At 44.0% G+C, this 15,547-nt stretch overlaps 1 protein-coding gene across 2 annotated transcripts in view; it reads left to right on the top strand.

Annotated features, from left to right (window-relative positions):
* MICU2 (mitochondrial calcium uptake 2) overlaps nucleotides 1–15,547 on the top strand; it is a 241,111-nt gene that overhangs the window by 176,933 nt on the left and 48,631 nt on the right. For both annotated transcript variants that reach the window (XM_033948674.1, XM_033948672.1), the window contains exon 8: nucleotides 8,025–8,122. In XM_033948674.1, the coding sequence (XP_033804565.1) occupies nucleotides 8,025–8,122 (98 nt within the window). The remainder of the gene's footprint in view (nucleotides 1–8,024; nucleotides 8,123–15,547) is intronic.

Below are 15,547 nucleotides of genomic sequence, written 5' to 3'. Positions count from 1 at the left end.
TGTGACATATCCCTCCATCATTTTGATGAATAGGGGGATGGAAGCTACTGGCCAGTAATTGATCATATCAGAGGGCCTGAGTTTTGGGTTCTTTGGAATGGGAGTTAAAATAATTCCACCTCCTGATTGGGGAAAAGACTAGTTTTTAGGTGTAGTTTTTAGGTGATAGTTGTGCCTTTGGGTTATATTTCCTATGGTTGTCGGAGTGGCTGCTGTGATGAGGTAAGGCAAGCAGGTGTCGAAGCTGCAGTATGCTTTGGAGTATTTTAGGAGAAGGTATAATTGAAGACAATTTTGTTTGCTAATTACTTTGGAAACCACACATTAATTTTTCCTTAAATTTCAGTATTAATTTTTCCTTAAATTTCAGTATTCTTTCTTTTCCTTTCTTTTTATTTATGTACCATTCTTATTGTTAACCGAGTCGAACTCCCATTGGTGATGACCCAGTCTACAAATCTAAGGTTTAGTTTAGATTGAACATCTATCCTGCTGTTGTTGTGTTTTGGTTTGTTTTTTTCTTTTTGCGTTTATTCTGCGTATGTGCCCATCACTATCACCAGCGATGGGCACATGCAAATTTAATGAGTCTACACTACTCTCTGCCAACTTCATTTGCATGAGAGTTTTTTGGGAGAATGACTCGCTTTTTTAAAATCAGTACCAGAATGGCTGCGATAGCAGCCCATCGTTTTTTAACTCAGTTTTTTGAGAATCTAGGCCTGAGTTGGCTCATGCTCAGCGGTTGATTCCCTAGCTAATATCTTATCTAAGTGACACATGATGTTCACCACCTTCGCACCAGGTAGGCAAGTGACCAGGCGATCCTCATGCCTATCAGCCACCCAGCTATCCATCTTATCCATATGCTTAATGATTGAATCTCCCACTACAACAGCTGTCCTAACTCCTTCCTTCTGGGCTGAAGCCCCTGGAGAAAGATCCTCGGTGCAAGAGGATATTGCATCTGCTTCTCCTAGTGGGCAGGTCCTGGCTACAGGATCATTTCCTGCATCACTAGGGTGATGTTCTTCTTTTAGGAGACCTCCCTCCTCCAAGGCAGCACAGGAGCTGCCAGACTGGAGCTGGGACTTCTCTACAACATCCCTGTAGGTCTACCTCTCTGTCCTATAATTTATTGTAGTTCCTTTCCTTTTTTCCTGATTGTGAAGTAAGTCTAGTGTTCGTCTGATTGTATTTGTTCATGTTTGTTAATGTCCCCTTTTTTTAATATCGCTTAGGAAACTGATAAACGTTTACATCAAATTTTAAATAAAACTTGGGTGGCTCAGTTCCGCAGCCCTTCACCCACCTCCCACACCCCCAATCCCATACAACTTTAGCCTGCTAAGATTCTTCACCCACCAGACCTTCTCCTTGCCTTTTCTCTTCCAACTCACCAATCAAATCCTACCTTCCTTCTCCATTACCTTTCCCTCTGCTCAGCAATAGCCTGATTCTCTTTCATTCTCTCATTCCCACCCAGCCACCTCTTCTACAATACCCTCCCCAACTTGCCGATCCCCACATCCTCCCCTTTCCCTCCCCCCTTGCCACATACATTTAACCTTGGTCTGTGACATGATAATTCCAAGGGGTTTCACTTATTGACCTAAAAATTAGCTTCCAAATTTGCAATGTATAAACCCTAATATCAGCTAATGCAGCATAGTAAAATGGCCCCTTAATTTAGTATTACAGAACTAAAGTCTACTCTGTTCCAGGGAATGGCCGGCAGCTATTATACACAACATCAGTAGCCATAAAACAGGTGGAGAAAAAGGCCACAATTAAAGTTAAACGATGACTGGGGAGTGCTACTATTGTCATAAACATTAAACAGACACTCTCTTAATGATCACAGGCCACCAAAAAAACTCCACCTGCACTTACAGCATAATCAAAAAGCACAAGGAAATAAACTGCCACTTATCTTGTACTTCAAGAGCTTCTTCAATCCAGCTGTCAGTTGCGGTGACCTCACTTCAGATCCCTACGGGAGACCCTGTTTCACTAAGCGCATGCTCAGGGGAAAAAAGATTATAGTTGCTCCAATCTCAATCGCTCCACACACGGCAAAAAAAAGAAAGTACCTAAGTTATTTCTTTACAATTTAATTTTTTTTTTTTTTTATTATTTGCCTCTACAATAAAGTACTTTTTGTGAACGTTTTCATGGTGATGTCATTGTATACGTCGTTACGCCAGTATGCATGTTTGCCCTGGCTCTTTAAGAATAATGCTGTATGTGTTTTCTTTTGCCACATTTCTAGATTGCCATAGAATTAGAAAGGATAAGCTGATAAATGCAAAAGAGTACTGGAGGAGCTTAATTAGATTTCCTCATGAAGCATTTGAAACTTTCTTACCTGTGCCACTCAGTCCAAACAAATTGTCAGGAGCTCTGTCTGCTTTCTGTTTTAGAGCATTCTTTGTTACCATAATTGAATTCTTTTGCTTGGGGCTGAACTTTTCCTTTTTGGTCGTGTCCTCCTCCCTTCCCCAATGTCAAAAGTGTGTATGAGTGAAAATGAAAATATTTTCTTTTTCTTTTTTTTATCTGGCAGCCCTTTCAAGAATGGGTTCTGTTTTTGTTATATATCGAGAGAAGATCAATCGGGAGTTCTCTGCCATGATTTACTTCTGTAGCTTGCACATACTGAAAATTGCAAATACGATAGTAAATACAGTACTCAGTTTTTAGCAGGTTTCCACAGATATACAAACACACATACATGCACATCAAAGAAAGGAGGAGGAGGAAAAGCTTGAGTGGCATACAAATTTAATTCAATAGCAATGTATCAGGTAATATATAGCTTGTAATACATTTTCTTCTTGCTTCCAAAAACATGTAGTTGAAATTGTTATACTACTACATGTTCAGGTCAGGTGCTCTTAATATAAAGGAACACGTTTCCAAGTATAAATTGTTCTGGCATTATGGAATGTAGAAAAAATATGCATTTTTGTTGGAGATGAAACTGTCAGCTTGTGGGATGTGTTCAAATTTGCTGAAGATATCCCACGACTTACATGAAAGAAAGAACATATTCTAAAATGTACATTAGTTTAACATTATGAAGTGGGTACTTATGGTTCAACTTTGTCTTACACCAACCTCTCTCAGCAGTTTTCTATTATGTGTGTTCAGTTTTCAAGCAAGGTACTGTTCTGTACTATTTGAATGCTGTCTGTTCCACTCCCACTAACATTGTGCTTGGAAATGTGCCAATTCTACTTTGGCAAATAGAGCCTAGCAAAACAAGTAGGTGCATATTTATTATAAATCTACAGTAGGAGTATGCTTTGTCATCTTAGATAAACTAAGATAATGCATTGTTTATATGCATCTTTTTGTCTGTATCTGTAGAAATCTGAGTATGAGAATACTTGGAGAGACTTAGCTTTAAAAATATCATTGTAAGCTCTCGTTTATCAGTGTTTTCACTACAACTCAACAGTAAGAGAATTCTGCCCCCTCCCCCCATGTACTCGTATGTTCTCTTATTGCACATATTTTAATCTATCTTGAATATGCAGATTGAAAAGGCAAAAAAAAAGGTTGATTCTGACAAGGTATAAAAGTTTGCTTTAGCTGTTCAGATAAGTACTGTAGATAGAAATAGTTATGTAACAATCTTGTTTGTAACCTAAGCACCGAACTTCTTAGGTACATACCCTGAGATATTGAAAAATTTTACTTTCAATCAATTAATGCAAATATGAATGTCACATTGCTTTCAAGTTTGATTAGTTGTTGCTGGCATTTGGTGAACTGTTAGAAAAAGAAAAGTTATCTTTTAACAATAAAATACTTTACATGTTACATATGCAATAAGCATGGAACACACTGTAGACTAATGGGCCTTGTTACTGATGCTGCTGAAAGCTAAATAACCATTAGTATTAAGTCTCATGAAAAGATTCTTGTCTTTCATCTTAGCTCTTCAGTAGGATAAAAGATGAGAGAGGCTATTTAGATGTCATAAGAATAGTTTTGTTCAAATCCTTATGGACTTTCAAAACATCTCTCTTCATGTCACTTAATGTTTTGTTGTGTTCAAAGAATGCCTCTATGCTAGTGGTGAAAGAAGAATATAAGGAAGAAACCCAGGACATGTTGTGTGGTTTTAGTCTATATAGAGTTGCAGTTGTTGAGCTAAAGTTCTTTGTTTTTTGCTAGAGTTAATTTTTTTCTGTAGGGAAAAAAAATTACACAGCAAAAGAGCTGCCTGTTTGATGGTTTACTAGTAAATGAATAGCTAACATAAACTGTCAGTCTTAAAATAAAACATAACTACAAACAATTTATCTTGTCAAATGTTGCGTTTTGCTTTCTTCTACTGGTGTGGGAATATTTTTGAACAGCTTATTTATACATTTATTTATTGTTGAATTTCTAGATTTGTGATTACACTCCAGGCAGCTAGAATTTCAAATGAGCAAAATCTAGCTCTACAAGAAGTGGCTAAACAATAGTTTACTTTTGATGCTCAGATCTAATGGAAGGCAAATCTTGTAAATCTAAAATTTTTTAACTGCAAAAGTTTTTGAGTTGGCAGTCACTTTTTTTTAGCCTAAGTGCATATTTTAAGTTGGAAGAGGATGAAACCACCTTCAATGCAATTAGGTAAATATTTGGAAAATAAATAATTTTTTTCTATATATAATACATTTGAGGGCTCAGATACTTTGTCTGCCTTGTCTGTTGGAGTATGGGGTGCACTTTGCATACCTTACCAGCCATAGACTGACATGTGGTGCTTGAGGCTATCCAGAGCTGAAAAGAGACACTGTGGGAGGAATCAGGAAGGGCAAGGGAGAGATAGAATATATATGTGTGTATGTGTGTGTATCTTTGTACAAGCACACCCAATGGGATACAGGGGGAGGTTGAGGAAGGGAGAGACGAAGTGCCTAGGGGGAAAGTAGTGAAGAATAAATGCCCTGAAGAGAAAAAAAAGAGAGAGTGCATGCTTGGGGGTGGGAAGATAGGAGCAGTGGGGGGGGGGGGGGGACACAGTATTGATGCCTTGAAGGGAAGAAGAATAAGAGTCTGTGCTGGGTTGGGGAGGGAACAGTGTGTGTGCACATTTGGGGGAAAAGGAAGAGAGAGAGTGCAGGAGGGCAAATGGAAAGTAAAGAAAGTGTGTGTGCATGTTTGGGGTGGGGGGAAGCACAGGGAAAGAGGTAAAGGAGTGTGTTCTACAGAGAAGGAAGGAAGAGAAGTGTGTTTGGAGAGGAAGGAAGGGAGAGAAGGGTGAGTGGATGCTTGGGGGAAAGGGATGTGACAGAATGTTCCAAGAAAGGAGAAGGGAAGCGAATGCAGGAGAGATGATGAGAGGATGAGAGTGTGTGCCAGAGATAAGTGGGGGAAGACAAAAAGTGAAAGGTAAACATCATAGGGAAAGTACTAGTGCTGCCCGATTCAGGAAAAATTAATTCGATTCGATTCAGCCTATTGAATTGTTTTTCAATTTGATTCGATTTTCCTGCCCAATTGGATGGTTTTTTCAAACATCCTCGTGGGTTTATTTTATAGCCTCTTCACCCCTTTTGCCTTCTCCTAACCACACTGGCACTGTGGTGTAAACAAAATAAACAAACAAAAAAGACTTTTCCTCTCTGTTAAATCCTAGCTCACGTTTGCGGTCTAACACCAGCTCTGGTAGGATACATATTTCAAATCTGACATATTGTAATCACAAAACAGAAAATAAAATTATTTTTTTCTACCTTTTGCTGTCTGGTCAATATTCAAATCTTGTTGATCCCAGGCTCTGGTTGTCTTCTGATAACTTGCTTGCCAGGATCTCCTTCTTTCTCCATGCTAACCATCCATCTCTGTCCTCCCCTTCCGTTTCCCTTCCCTCCCCTGGAGGTCTGGCTTCTTTCCTTTTTTTTGTCTCCCTCCACAGATCCACCTTTTCTCAACTACCCTTTCATCCAGCATCTCTCCCTCCTTCCCCACCACCCCAGGGTCTCCCTTTCTTTTCCCAACTACCCTCCTATCCAGTATCTCTAACTCCCCTCCACACCATCCCTTGTGTCCAACTTCTCTCCCTTTCTGTTCCTTCTCTCCCTAAATCCCATTGTCCATCATCTCTCTCCCTCTCTTCTATTTTCAGACCCATTTCTTCCTCCCCAAAGTCCAGCATATGTATATCTCTTTGAACCTCCCTTCCCTCCCTTCATTTACTTCTACATCAGAGCCCCCTCCCCTGAAGGTCTGTCCCCTCAAAGGCCTGCACCCCACCCCTAAAGGCCTGTTTCCCCCTTGAAGGCCTTCCCCCCCCCCTTAAAAGCCTGCATCCCACCCCTGAAGGCCTGCCTGCCTGTCCCCCCTGAAGGCCTGTCCCACCCCCCACCCCGAAGGACTGATCACCTCCCCCCCCCCCCGGAAGGCCTGCATGTTCCCCCGGCCTCCCACTGGGGTCCGGATTCCCCCCTGGCCTCCCCGCACTGTTTACCTTTGAGGAACAGCCTGCAAACAAGATCGCGGTGTTAGCGATCTTTGTACTGCTTCGGAGCTGTTTCCTCTGTCGCGGTCACGCCCCTCCTCTGACACAATTCCAGCTCTTGGTCCAGTCCCTAGTCTTCTAGACTACTGCAACATTCTCTATCTCCCCTGCCCCGCAACCATGACAAAACAACTACAAACAGTTCAAAACACAGCTCTAAGACTTATCTATTCACTAAGGAAACACGACCACATCACTGAAGCATACTTTGACTCATACTGGCTCCCAATACAAGCAAGAATTCTACTGCCTACTATTTAAAACCATAAACGGAGTCAGCCCAGCCTATCTGAACAATCGCTTAATCCTAACTACCACAACCAGACATAGGAGAACCCACACACCATTCATGCACCCCCCCAATCAGAGACGTCAAACAAAAAAAACTGTACGATGGTCTTCTAGCCATACAAGCAGCAAAACTAGACTACCAACTCTCCAATTTACTGATAACGATCCCAAACTACAAATCGTTCAGAAAAGAAATAAAAACCCTGCTAGTCAAGAAATCCTTGAAGACAAACTAACACCGCAAGATTCGTCCCAATTCTCTGAAGCAACTCTTTAATTCCTCTGGAAATGGCCAGATAACTCCTTTCGTAATCCGCCTTGAACTGCAAGGTAATGGTGGAATAGAAATCACTAATGTAATGTAATTTTAAAACAATTTATTAGAAGTATAATTTCCCAATAGAGAGGTTTCAAAAATGGTGAAAGAAAGCCAAGAGTGCTTAAGAGGGAAGCAGAGTAAAGATGTCAAGTTATCCCTGTCATCTTCTCAACAGCCTGTAGATACAAGGAAAAAACTCAATTTGAAGTATCTGTATACAAATGCTAGAAGTCTAAAAAATAAATTAGGAGACTTAGAGTTTATAGCACTGAATGATGAAGTAGATATAATAGGCATCTCAGAGACCTGGTAGAAGGAGGACAATCAATAGGATACTGTTTTACCTGGTTGCAAGTCATATTGCAATGATAGAGTAGATCAGATTGGAGGGAGGGTTGTGCTATATGTTAAAGATGGAATTGAATCAAATAAAATAAACATTCTGCATGACATAGATAGCAGTGTAGAATCCTTATGGATAGAAATTCCATGTGTGAAGGGAAGAAATATACAGATTATTTAAATAATTGTCAATGGGTAACCATATACATCCCTTCAAGTTAAGAGAAAGAGGATTAAGTTTTTCTATGGCATATAGTTCTAATTTTTTTTATAAACAAACTGAATTCCACCAGAAGTTATACTTTTAAACTGAAAAAATCACTGTTGAGCATGCCTCTAATAAGCAGAATAAAATGTTATTGGAAAATGGAGGGGTATTTATGGGATTTGCTTGAATTTCATATTTAGCTTTATCTTGGGTGTTGATTTGGTCCTTTAAAAAAAATCTGATGCCACTTCTAACATGGAAAATATTTTGGTACTGAATTTAGAGTTTGAGCCAGTGTGTAATAAGTGCCCATTACTTTAGCATATTATTTTGCCTTACAGGAGTCAACTTTGGATGGCTCAGATATTAATACAACCTTGCTTGCTCATTTCTTTGGAAGGGAAGGTCAACAAAAGCTGCAGTATTCAGAGTTTCACAGGTAGTGTATTGAACATCCGATGTAATAAACATTCAGCAACTCCAGTTTGTACAAAACGGTGATATTTTTCAGAAGGAGAACAAGAACATCCTTGATTTGCCATAAAGGGAAATACCAGTATATGCTAGTCATTAAATATTATTGGTACTAGCCAGCATCCATCTTTTCTAAATTTTATATTGTGATTCCTGGTAAGAGCATTGTATTAAAAATAGGAGACAATCCATTATAAGTGTTTTTCTACTTCTTTTCATTCCATGTCTTCTATTTTGAGTGTGAATATGTACCGTATTTTCGCGGATATAACGCGCGCGTTATACGCGTTTTTACGTACCGCGCATACCCTTCGCGCGTTATACAAAATTTTTTTTACATATTTCACACCCCGCCCGACGCCCGATTCATCATCCGGAAGGACGCTCGCACCCCCACCGCTCGCACCCCCACCCCGAAGGACCGCCGACTCCCCGACATTATCGGGCCAGGAGGGAGCCCAAACCCTTCTGGCCATGGCTACCCCCACCTCGCACTACATTACGGGCAGGAGGGATCCTAGGCCCTCCTGCCCTCGACGCAAACCCCCCTCCCCCCAATGACCGCCCCCCCCCCCAAGAACCTCCGACTGCCCCCCCCAGCCGACCCGCGATCCCCCTAGCGACCCCCACGACCCCCCCACCCCCCTTCCCCGTACCTTTGGTAGTTGGCCGGACAGACGGGAGCCAAACCCGCCTGTTCGGCAGGCAGCCAACGAAGGAATGAGGCCGGATTGGCCCATCCATCCTAAAGCTCCGCCTACTGGTGGGGCCTAAGGCGCGTGGGCCAATCAGAATAGGCCCTGGAGCCTTAGGTCCCACCTGGGGGCGCGGCCTGAGGCACATGGGCCCAACCCGACCATGTGCCTCAGGCCACGCCCCCAGGTGGGACCTAAGGCTCCAGGGCCTATTCTGATTGGCCCACGCGCCTTAGGCCCCACCAGTAGGCGTAGATTTAGGATGGATGGGCCAATCCGGCCTCATTCCTTCGTTGGCTGCCTGCCGGACAGGTGGGTTTGGCTCACGTCTGTCCGGCCAACTACCAAAGGTACGGGGAAGGGGGGTGGGGGGGTCGTGGGGGTCGCCAGGGGGATCGCGGGTCGGCTGGGGGGGCGGTCGGAGGTTCTTGGGGGGGGCGGTTGTTGGGGGGGAGGGGGGTTTGCGTCGAGGGCAGGAGGGCCTGGGATCCCTCCTGCCCGTAATGTAGTGCGGGGTGGGGTTAGGGGGTCGCCGTGGCCAGGAGGATTTGGGCTCCCTCCTGGCCCGATATTGTCGGGGAGTCGGCGGTCCTTCGGGGTGGGGGTGCGAGTGGTCCTGCCGAGGGGGGAGAAGAATCGGACGTCGAGGGGGGGCATCAGGCTTTCAGGATGGGGACAGACCTTCAAGGGGGGACAGGCAGACCTTCAAGGGGGACAGGCAGACCTTCAAGGGGGGACAGGACTTCAAGGGGGACAGGCAGACCTTCAAGGGGGACAGGCAGACCTTCAAGGGGGGACAGGACTTCAAGGGGGGACAGGACTTCAAGGGGGACAGGCAGACCGAAGGGAGTGAAAAAGCTATAAAATAAACCCACTAGCGTGTCAATGTGTTGAGAGGAAGAGGTGGTCTGGGAAATTCTGCTGAGAAAACTCCGGGTCGGGACAGCGCACGGAGAGGCGGGGCAGTGCACGGAAAGTCATGGCAGGTGAACGGAGAGTCGGGACAGCGCACGGAGAGTCGGGGCAGTGCACGGAAAGTCAGGGGCGGGTGAACGGTGAGTCGGGGCAACCAGAGGAGAGTCGGGGAGGGCGAAAGGAGAGTCGGGGTGGCCAGAGGAGAGTCGGGCAGCATGCGCAGTATACCTATGAGCGCTGTATACAAAAGTTTCCGTACATACAAGTGTGGTTTCTGCGCGCTATACCCGTGTGCGCGTTTTACACGGGTGCGCGTTATATCCGCAAAAATACGGTAATCTTCAGTGGGCTTTAATCCATTTTTGAACACTACAAATAGTGTATTATACAGTACTTTTTCATCCATAGATACAGGTGGGTAATTCTGGACTGATGGATTATATTCTAGTGCCCACGAGCCATGCAGAAGGAATCCACTCTGGTTTTTTAATCCCTCCCAATTCACAGATGACTCTGCTGCCCCTTACAGTTTTTTCCTTGTGCATGCGAGCCAGATGGAGTTTTTCTGATCTGCTCTGCTTATTTATTTTTCTTCAATATTTTAGTGTATTTTTCCTCTCTTTCGGTGCTGAGAGCTCCCCTGGTCGAGGGTCCAGCTCTGCCTGCGTGAAGGAGAAACAGAGTGTGGTCTGCTGCTGAGAGGCCAATCCCTTGTGATACCTGTTGGCCAGCCTACAGAAGCCTTTTTGGAGCTCAGGGCTGTTTTCCCAGTAGCATTGTCCATCTGCATTGCAAGGGCTTGAGCGCAGGCTGTTAGGCATCCATAGGGGGCTCAGGGTCTCACAGGGTGCTAGCTGCATTTTACCTCCCCTATCTGTGGGCCCTTGGGGATTGGAGACTCAGTCAGACACTGGTCTGACTGGCAGCCCAAAGATTCAGCACTGGTGGAAGGATGTTCCGTAGCAAGGCAGTGAATTCTTCTCCCAGATCCAGGTACCTTTGGAGCTGAGGCAGGCTGCAGCACGTTGCTAGCACAAGTCACAGTGAATAAGGCTGTTAAGCCTATGAGGAAGATCCAGAGGTCTGTAAATATGGTTTTTGAAGGTTTCTGCCTGTTCTCTGATGTTCTCCCAACTCTAAAATCTTAAAATCGCTACTTTGTTCATTTTATTTTAGCATTTTTGAGTCATTTTTTGGTGCCAAAATGCTTCAGCAGCAACTATCATGGATTTCCCAGGGTTTTGTTGGGGTTTTGGTTTGGGTTTTTTTTAAGTTCTCCAGAAGCTCCAAATCACCTTGTTTTGCCTCAAAACTAGCAGGGATGGAGTTCTCAGGCTCTTTTGACCCTATTTTGTGCCAGGTTTGTTCTGAATCAGTGCCTAAACAACGCCCTTGCAGGGGGAACGGAAGCAATCAGCTTAGCCTCTTCTTTGATCTCTAGGGCTGAAAAATAGGTGGGAAGCCTGTCTGTTGGGGCTATATTCCTTTCAGAGCCCCGGAATGGCAGTTATCCTAGGCGAAAAGGCCACGGAGCCCAAGAGACGTAAGCTGGAGTCCTCTACAGGAGACTCGGCATTTTCTCTGGAATTTGTTAATTTGATGTGGAGAGCCTTTCAGGACAGTCGATCTTCTGAAGAGAAGTTTGGCATCGCTTCTGACTGCGCACAAGGGGGCAAGGGCTCTCAGGGTGCATCTACCTCAATGGCTGCAGTTGGCCAGAATCTAGGGGACCTTTCTGAGGGAGATCCAGAGCATGAAGGGGCTCTTACTGTGCCCTTACTGTCATAGGGTGCGCCCTCCCTGTCAGTGGATGCAAGGTCGCATAACAGGTGCATGTGCATTAGATCTCATGGTGGCCCTTGATCAAGACAATGATCCCATGGTCTTCCATCCATTCAAACTCTCTGCTCTGTTGGATCTAATTTTTGATTCACTATGGGAATTAAACTTGGTCTCCCAGCAGGTCCCCAAACTTCCCTTCTCAGTTATGAGTGGAGTGAAAGCCCAGTTTAATACATTTCCCAGGCATCCTGATATCAATGTATTGATCACGGAGCATTGGTATAATAATAACATAGTAACATAGTAGATGACGGCAGATAAAGACCTGAATGGTCCATCCAGTCTGCCCAACCTGATTCAATTTAAATTTTTTTAATTTTTTCTTCTTAGCTATTTCTGGGCAAGAATCCAAAGCTCTACCCGGTACTGTGCTTGGGTTCCTACTGCCGAAATCTCCGTTAAAACCTACTCCAGCCCATCTACACCTTCCCGGACATTGAAGCCCTCCCCAGCCCATTCTCCACCATATACAGACACAGACCGTGCAAGTCTGTCCAGTACTGGCCTTAGTTCAATTTTTAATATTATTTTCTGATTCTAGACCCTCTGTGTTCATCCCACGCTTCTTTGAACTCAGTCAAAGTTTTACTCTCCACCACCTCTCTCGGGAGTGCATTCCAGGCATCCACCACCCTCTCCGTAAAGTAGAATTTCCTAACATTGCCTTTGACTCTACTACCCCTCAACCTCAAATTATGTCCTCTGGTTTTACTATTTTCCTTTCTCTGGAAAAGATTATGTTCTACGTTAATACCCTTCAAGTATTTGAATGTCTGAATCATATCTCCCCTGTCTCTCCTTTTCTCTAGGGTATACATAGGGTCTCTCCTTTCCTCTAGGGTATACATAGGGCTTCCAGTCTCTCCTCATACGTCTTCTGGTGCAAGCCTCCTATCATTTTCGTTGCCCTCCTCTGGACTGCTTCAAGTCTTCTTATGTCCTTCTCCAAATACGGTCTCCAAAACTGAACACAATACTTCAAGTGGGGCCTTACCAATGACCTGTACAGGGGCATCAATACCTTCTTCCTTCTACTGGCTACACCTCTCTTTATACAGCCCAGCATCCTTCTGGCAGCAGCCACTGCCTTGTCACACTGTTTTTTCACCTTTAGATCTTTGGACACTCACCCCAAGGTCCCTCTCCCCGTCCGTGCATATCAGCTTCTCTCCTCCCAGCATATATGGTTCCTTCCGATTATTAATCCCCAAATGCATTACTCTGCATTTCTTTGCATTGAATTTTAGTTGCCAGGCATTAGACCATTCCTCTAACTTTTGCAGATCCTTTTTCATATTTTACACTCCCTCTTCAGTGCCTACTCTGTTACAAATCTTGGTATCATTTGCTAAAAGGCACACTTTTCCTTCTAACCCTTCAGCAATGTCACTCACAAACATATTGAACAGGATTGGCCCCAGCACCGAACCCTGAGGGACTCCACTATTCTCCTTTCCTTCCTTCGAGCGATTTCCATTAACCACCACCCTCTGGCGTCTGTCCGACAGCCAGTTTCTAACCCAGTTCACCACTTTGGGTCCTAACTTCAGCCCTTCAAGGCCTGTAGTTTCCTGCTTCATCCCTGTGACCACTTATGAATAGGGACCACATCCACTCTCCTCCAATCCCCATGAATCACTCCCTTCTCCAGAGATTTGTTGAATAAGTCTTCAATAGGACTCGCCAGAATCTTGCTGAGCTCCCTTAGTATCCGGGGATGGATCCCGTCTGGTCCCATAGCTTTGTCCACCTTCAGTTTTTCAAGTTGCTCATAAACACTCTCCTCCGTGAACGGCGCAGAATCTACTCCATTTTCTCATGTAACTTTGCCAGACAATCTCGGTCCTTCTCCAGGATTTTCTTCTGTGAACTCAGAACAGAAGTATTTGTTTATGCTTCTGAAGGGTCTCTTAAAGTTGTCAGAACTAAGGCTAGAGTATCACCAGCTGTTTGCTCAGCCCAAGATGGATTCCATGCTTGCGCAGAGAGGTGTGGTGCTAAAGAATATGCAGGATCGCAAAGTTGATGTGTTTCTCAAAAGACAGTTCAAGGCTTTGGCCTTAGGAATTAAAGTGGCCACAGCAGCTTCCTTTGTGACCCTTGCCTGTCATTCCAGGTTGCAGAGTCTTGAGCGGGTGAGTGATGAGTCTGTACCCCAGCTCCTATTAGCAGGTGTGGATTATGTGGCTAATGCCCTGTATGACATTATCAAGGCCATGATCAAAGTTTTGGCTTATTCAATCTCAGCCTGCAGAATGCTCTGGATAAGGCCATGGGCTGGTGACTCCACCTCCAAGGCTACTCTGTTCAAGTCAATTACCTCAGTAGAAAGACCTTAGATCCAGGTGAGTGGATGCTGTCTACATCGGCCTTCCAAACCATTCTAAGTCACTGGGGTTGCCTGACATTTGATTTCATGACAACAGCACAAAGCAAGAAGACGGACAGATTCTTCAGTTGAAGTTCCAAGCCTGGAAACATGGGTCTAGCTGCTTTAGTCCAGCCGTGGCCACAGAACCAGCTGTTGTATGTGTTCCCTCCATGGCACAAGAGGGAGGATCCTCCAAAGGATCACAAGCCATCACGGAAACGTCATTCTCATGGCCCCAGATTGGCCATGAAGACCATGGTATGCAGATCTAGCTCATCTTCAGACAGGACCCAGTCTCAGGTTATGAGAACAACCAGACCTCCTTTCTCAGGGACTAATGGTCACAGAAGATCCGGATCACTTTGCTCTTACAGCATGGCTCTTGAGCATGTGGCGTTAGCATACAAGGGATACTCAAGAAGTAGTCAATGCTACTTTGTTCATCTAAAAATCTGACCATAGTCTCTGCCTGTGCTAAGATTTGGAAAACTTTCCAGCACTGGTGCTGTGTCGGGAGGGTTCGCCATTGCAGCAGGGGAAATTGGGCACTCTTCCTGCAGCCCTTTATATAGTTACCTCCAATGAAGGTAATTTTATTACAGGATACCTAAAAGAGAAGGCCCATTGGTGCAAATGTTATGCCAGTTTCATAAAAGTAACAAATGCACCTAAGTGCCTTTACAAAATAGTGTACTTGAAGGCTCCCTCACAGAGAAATACCTGCTTCAACTCAGGAGCTATTTTCTGCATGTGTGTGCTGGTAAAAACTGGTGTATGTGTGTGTATTTTATAAAATATATAGTATGCATGTATTATTGCCATCCCCACTTCACCCATTCTCCACCCCTGGAAACAGCTATGCTTATATCATAGTTCAGTAATTAGCTAGAAATTTAGTAGAACCCTAATATGATCTCAAATTTAATACTAACACAATTCATTACATTGAGGCCCATTTACACAGCTGTGTTTGTTATATGTTTAATGTGCTTTAACACACATTAACTGCATGGTTCTGCTTTAACAGCATACTCTAATTACCTACAAAGTAATTCCTACTGGTGAGGAACAGATGGGGGACTGTGCCTTGCAATTAACAAGGAGGTGGTTAATGGCTAACACATCAGATAACATATTACAGTTAGCTACATCTTTAGAGGTTGTAGCTAACTGAACTCATATTATCTGCCATTCTTCCTAATGTACAGTAGTGACTGGTGTTCTGTGTTAACTGCCCAGCTGCCTTCCCTAGAGTGCTGGAAACATCCCCGACATTTAGTGTAGAGGTTTTACACTTGATGTTTAAATAAGCTTTTATCTCCTGATTTTGGCCTTTAGGTTGACATCTACTGATCTCCATTCCCTCTGATGATGCTGTTTGTGTGTCTGATATGGATGTACTCATTTTATTCGGAGTTCCTTTCTTTTTATACTACTTAGTTTGTAAACCACTTTACTCTACTAGACAGTTGAAGCAGTATAGTAAGTCATGAATGAATGAATGAATAAATAAATGTATGTTAACAGTCAAAGTTAAGGTGTGTTAAGTGCAAAGCTGTAGCGTAGG

This window comes from Geotrypetes seraphini, chromosome 6 (genome assembly GCF_902459505.1).
Source record: "Geotrypetes seraphini chromosome 6, aGeoSer1.1, whole genome shotgun sequence".
In the NCBI taxonomy this organism is placed as follows: domain Eukaryota; kingdom Metazoa; phylum Chordata; class Amphibia; order Gymnophiona; family Dermophiidae; genus Geotrypetes; species Geotrypetes seraphini.
The sequence above is the reverse complement of the archived record's forward strand: the minus strand, read 5'-3'. Positions and strand labels throughout refer to the sequence as shown.